The sequence below is a fragment of the Triticum dicoccoides genome, chromosome 7B (genome assembly GCF_002162155.2).
Source record: "Triticum dicoccoides isolate Atlit2015 ecotype Zavitan chromosome 7B, WEW_v2.0, whole genome shotgun sequence".
In the NCBI taxonomy this organism is placed as follows: domain Eukaryota; kingdom Viridiplantae; phylum Streptophyta; class Magnoliopsida; order Poales; family Poaceae; genus Triticum; species Triticum dicoccoides.
Genome location: NC_041393.1, coordinates 628,019,996 through 628,025,790, shown reverse-complemented (window position 1 = coordinate 628,025,790; position 5,795 = coordinate 628,019,996). Strand labels below are relative to the sequence as shown.

The following is a 5,795-nucleotide window of genomic DNA, read 5'->3' as shown; positions in this document are numbered from 1 at the left end:
TCCAGAAGGAGTCCACCCTCCACTTGGTGCTCAGGCTCCGTGGTGGCATGCAGATATTTGTGAAGACCCTCACTGGCAAGACCATCACCCTGGAGGTGGAGTCGTCTGACACCATTGACAACGTGAAGGCGAAGATCCAGGACAAGGAGGGCATCCCCCCGGACCAGCAGCGTCTCATCTTTGCCGGTAAGCAGCTTGAGGATGGCCGCACCTTGGCGGACTACAACATCCAGAAGGAGTCCACCCTTCACTTGGTGCTCCGTCTCCGTGGTGGCCAGTAAAGCTCCTGGCGATGGAGCTCTGCTTCGGTCTCTGGGTTCGCAAGTCTCGTCTTTGTTTCTGTACTGTACATTGATGCAGTGTTACCGTTTGTATCTTCAAACTTCTGCTGGTGTGCAGCAGCTTTGGTGAACTATGAATAAGTGAGCCTAAATTCGGTTTGTCTTGCATGATGTTTGCTGTTGTGTTAAATACTGTGGTTTCTTGCTATCTTTCTGGTGCATTTGATCTGCTTTTGGCGCATGTTTTCTGGTTGCTGACTGGTGTATGACTTGATTTCCTCTGTTACGAAACGTGTGTGTTCCTCGAACGTTTGAACTGATTTTGTGTACTTCTGTATTTTAAGTGCCAACTTTGCGTTCTGGCCTCCAATTTTCTGATGTCCCGTGTGCTGCACAATTGATGCGTATGTTTGTTGTTTATAAACTGGATGTATTCATCCGGCTGATCTTGTGCTTGGCTGCATGCTGCGCCATTCGATCAAAGCGATTGTGTGGCTGTGATCTCTCCCTCAACCTTATCCACTCGTCTTCCTCGCAAACTCCACAAAATCCTCAGTGCATCAACTCATCTCACTATGTTGTGCGGTCTGATGCCCTCTCCTCTCACGGTGGCGCATCCGATGACCTCCTGCCAAAGACGTTGCTGTTGCGGAGTGAACATGTGGTGCTGCAGCATCGGGGTGTTCGGTGCCGTGAGGGTTGTACCCCATTGCTGGAAGTGAGTGCATGCGCGCCACTAGCGCGCTACTACAAAGTTGTTCGCGGTCATTGTTGTGTCATCGCTGGTGTCGTGGAATTGCCGTTGCAAAGTGGGTGTCAAGGGCGGCCACGAGTTTTAATTGCAACAAGAGTTTTATGACAATCGCAACAAGTGAAACAGAGTATAGGGTCGCAAGACTGGAGTGCTCGTGACCCGGCCGATCTTCTCCAAATATCAGCCAGCCAACTTGTGCACACCCCCGAATAATAATGTTCACATGATATGGTTTCGTTGTTGTCCCAACTTCAAATTATTGGTGTGTAGCATTCTGAATGTAGTTTTTCACAAGTGCAGAACTTCCAAGGTACATCATATTTATGAAAAGATAAGGGCCATGCTACCGTGTAAAAATCGCGTTGCAGAACCCATATGTCACTGTTAACTATGTATCAGCACGATCTAACCCTGATCTACCAGAAGCAGTTTCTGAGTTGCTACCTCACTCTTGTACATCATCGCTACCTCTCTCATGATACCTTCCGTTCCTATCAAGTGGTTGGTTCACCAGATAGTGAGTGAAAAAGACAAAAGGAACATGAATTAATCAACCAACTCTTATTAACATCTGGAAAAAATGTCGGGAACAATGGGAAGATAAGGGAGGCTGTATAAATAGGTGAGACATTTGATGGCATGGAGAGTTTGAGACCACATATCACGTGCAATGTTAGGTGCAAAGAGTTAATCCCGTTGAAGATGAAAATTAACAATAGTTAATATTACACATGTGTATATATACAGGTTGTAAGGAGACGAGGACCCAATATGATTCGAACTTCGATTTTGTTTTGCGTACCCTCTTATGAAATGCATACTACAAAGTTATGTGTGCAAGCTAAGTTTTGAAGAATCTGTATCATGCCCCACCTTATTTTAGGCGGAGACAGTGTATTAGGGTCTTCTAAGTCATCAAGATTTAGTGGCCTTCTTCGCAAGATAGTCATAGTCGGCATTTCTTCTTCTTGTAGGCTATGAAATTTGTAGTGTCGCCATGAAATTTGTGGTGCCTTATTGATGCTGAATGCGAGCACTCCTCTCATTGTCTTTTATTCTCTCTTTTAGCTCTGTGTTGGTCCATATGTTGACCATGTGTCGCGATGCTTTGTCATCATGTTACTGGATAGGTTGAGTTTACTTATTTTGTCTTACCTTAATGCATTAATAAAAAATTTATATTGGAACACCTCTTATGTTTTACTACCCACATGGTGGAAAATGACATAGCTATTATTTTCATACGCAGTGTCTTTAAGATGATATATCATATTCTGAATGAGGGTATAGGGACATAGTCATGTCATTTTCAAGCACCTAAAATGTTTGATCAAATTTCAAATTTCTTTATTTTTCCTTTTTTTTTGAATTTAGTGTTCACGAGGGTATAGGGACATCCGGGAGCTACTGCAACTTTATTTGAATTCTTTACCCGTCAAAAATGTTTACTAACGCCTGAAAAAGCAAATAGTGTTATTCTTGCGAGGACTGCTCCTTCGTTTCTTTGCTGAAAGTTCTACATCAGAGACCAATTCCTTGTGCAGCTACATGGCATCGATTTATCAGATTCAACAAAAGGAGGTTGACAAAATTTCACTTGATATACCGTATTATTATATGCATCCTCCTAAGTCCTCACCTGGTAACCACGCCTTCACCGGCAGAGCTACAACCCTGGCCATGCCTCCAGCTGACTGGGTTGTGTTGTCTTCAGATGAATCCTATACACGTCTGATCCAAGTGCAGCACATGTATGGTACTTCGTAACTCTTTGGGAGAAGTTATCTTTGCAGCTTGTTAACATCTATTTCACTGCAACGACACGCTTGAGGCTGAGATAAGTGCTATACTAGAAGGTGCCGCATTGACATTACACTGGTCTACTGAACCTACGGTTATTCAGTCTATTCCAAGGCACTCGATGCCATTTCAAATGGTTCTCTTAATCGCTCGAGCTTTGAACATTTAATTACTGAGATTAGAAGAAGACTTATGGAAGATCTTGAGTTTATCCAAAATTAGCTGTGATCACGATAGTGTTGCCGACTGCTTAGCTTCTGTTGTGATATCCATCGGAATTCACACTAGCTGGTTATGATATCCATCGGAATTCACACTAGCTGGTTATGATATCCATCGGAATGTATCTCTAGGCTCTTAGTAGCCGATTGTAACCCTATTATGGAGGAATAAAACTCACTGTTTCCGCAGAAAAAGAAGACCAGTCCCTTGTGTTTTACTTCTCTCAGTTTCACATGGTTATTTTTTTGTGCTATTTGGAATACTTACGGTACACGAGATTAGAACCTAGAGAGAGCCATATAACTGAAAAACCAGGAAATGCAATGATGTGGAACTTTCATGGTTTCAGAATATGTCGTGGTTTATCTTTCACGGATTCAATAAAAGGTTAAGGGGTTCAGCCTTCATAAGCTATTTATTTGTTTTGTTCCAGAGCGGCAACAAACCAAAGCAATATATATGTTTTCCCTTTAACTCCACAAAAAGAACGATGTTATGATCTACATTTATCTACTAATCTGTACTGTGAACAAGATCTATATTTGAATAATTTTGAAAGCCTTGCACCTACCTACCGAGATGCAGCTGCGATGAAACCTTGCAGATATGATCACAAAACATCCAACTATAGTAGCCATCTCCATGGTGTAGAATCATAATAGTGTGAACTATTCTATGGAGCCATGAGGCTGATTCAGTTGCTCTTTTGCACGTGTAGGGTTGGGGTGAATTAATTGACGTCTCATTATAAATCACTTGCATTTGTAAACACCTTGCGTGGTCTAGTGAATGTCACCAACGTACACCAGTGGCTTTTCCCACAAGGATTTTCTTCAGTTTTTCAACTACCAGTTCTTTATATCTACCTACACGCTATGTTATTCTTCTTGCCTTCTTTATTTATACAGGCTAATTCTATTTCCACACTAGAAGCGCTATCTACTACTATTGTGTTGTGATTTCAAATTTGGTGATGCGGTTTCAGGTGGCACTGTCAGTCTGTTACAAAAATAGAGGTTTAAACATGAATGAGCATAGTATATGAATATTACGATCGATTCACTGCCATGATGAGCAGATCGAGCTTAACACTTTTTGAGAGCTCATGGCCTGGATCTCAACTCGGCATGGGAGGCATTGGAACAAGCAGAGCTAGGAGAATAGCACTGACGAGGATAATCAAATAATATTCCGTTACTCTTGTCCTTCCTCAATCAGTTTTTTGGTATTCCATCTAATTACTTCTGTATGGGTATATCGTACAGTGTGGCATTTGTGTTCGGTTAGCCTCCAATTCTAAAGGTATGTGTATATTTGGCATAAAAATACTGAAATTTGCTTGAATAGATCCATTTATTATGTGTCCAATTCCTGGCTCCGCCCCTGGCCCTGTTGCAGACCATTGCTACTACTAACACGCATGATGACCTAGTCGCGACGTTGCTCGCCCCGTCGTGTGCTCCGCCAACTTGGTGCATCCCGTTGCCCATTTTGCCCACGGTCGTCAATGTTGCCTCTTGTTATTAATGGAGCGCCCCCTGCCAAACATATCCTAGTCTCTATGCAGTCAAAAAAAAAATGCAGTCAAAAAACATATCCTAGTCTCTAGGATGGGTAGACAGAGAGAAAGGTAGAATTGTGCTTTGATTAGTATATTTTACTTTAAACTAGGACAATGCCCATGCTTTGTAACGACATTTAGATATTCTACTAGTAATACACTAGAATGCGATTGTGTAAACAAGTGTTTATCATATCCTGCCTATGATTTACCTTATATTTTGATGGGAAGTTTGGTAAGTAAATTAAAGTGGAATTGGTTCAGAAGATAGCCAGACTCGAGGAGCTACCACTCGGGTCGCCCCCCGCTCGGGCGACTCGGGCTCCCCAACCCTAGCCGCCGTCAGGGCCTAGCCCATCCTCCTCCCCTCCTCCCGCCGCCGCCGGAGGACGCCGCCGGCGGTGGCGGGGGCTCTTCCTCCCTCCCGCGTCTCAGGGGTGGTGGGACCCCAACATGCGTGGAGGTGCGGCCGATCTAGAAGCGACGGCGTTGGCTTCGACGGCGGCGGCGGTCGGCCCTGCCTCGGGCCACGGGCGGCTGCTGCGGCGGCTGGCCTGGATCGGGCGGCGGCGCGATGAGGTATTCGGCGGCATGTCATCTGGCTTTAGATCGGCGGCGGTGTCGAGGGCCTGGTGGACTGCTTGGCGGCACCCATGGCAATCTGTTCTGGCCGGTGTAGCCAGTGGTGGTGGTCATCTTCTTCATCGGCGGTGGCCGACCAGAAGCTTGGTGATCGGATCTCGAGATCCATCAACTAGTCCCAACTGCGAGTTGGGGAGACATGGTTGCCGGTGAAAACCGAACCGACGGCAGGCGATGGCGGCGGTCTACGCCGTTACCTTGATGAAGGCATCGTCGTGTAACTACTGTCGACCCACTCGTGCTGCTCCGGGGGAAACCCTAGGATCTGGTGTTCCAGATCGGACGATGGCGACACTGCGGTGTCATTTCTCTCTTGGGAGCATTGTTTGCGGAGCAGCGCTGGAAGTCAGAGGCAGGAGATGGAGCGACTTCGTCTTGCACGGAGCTTCGGTGGAGATGTCAAGTCATGCCTGACCGACAGGTGCTACGCTTGGTCATGCCTGGTCGGCAGGTGCTACGCACGACAGATCCTCCAAGGACTTCAAGCTGTGTCGGCTGGTGATACTTGGCAGCATGACGCTGAGGTGTATCAGTG

General features: G+C 45.5%; 1 protein-coding gene across 2 annotated transcripts in view; it reads left to right on the top strand.

Annotated features, from left to right (window-relative positions):
• The window catches only part of LOC119339961 (polyubiquitin-like), a 2,631-nt gene extending 2,142 nt beyond the window's left edge, over positions 1–489 (top strand). The window contains exon 3 of one of the 2 annotated variants that reach the window (XM_037611868.1): positions 9–489. In XM_037611868.1, the coding sequence (XP_037467765.1) occupies positions 9–281 (273 nt within the window). In that variant the 3' untranslated portion in view covers positions 282–489. The remainder of the gene's footprint in view (positions 1–8) is intronic. The other variant, XM_037611867.1, reaches the window with a different exon arrangement.
• The last annotated feature ends 5,306 nt before the right edge of the window (positions 490–5,795 follow it).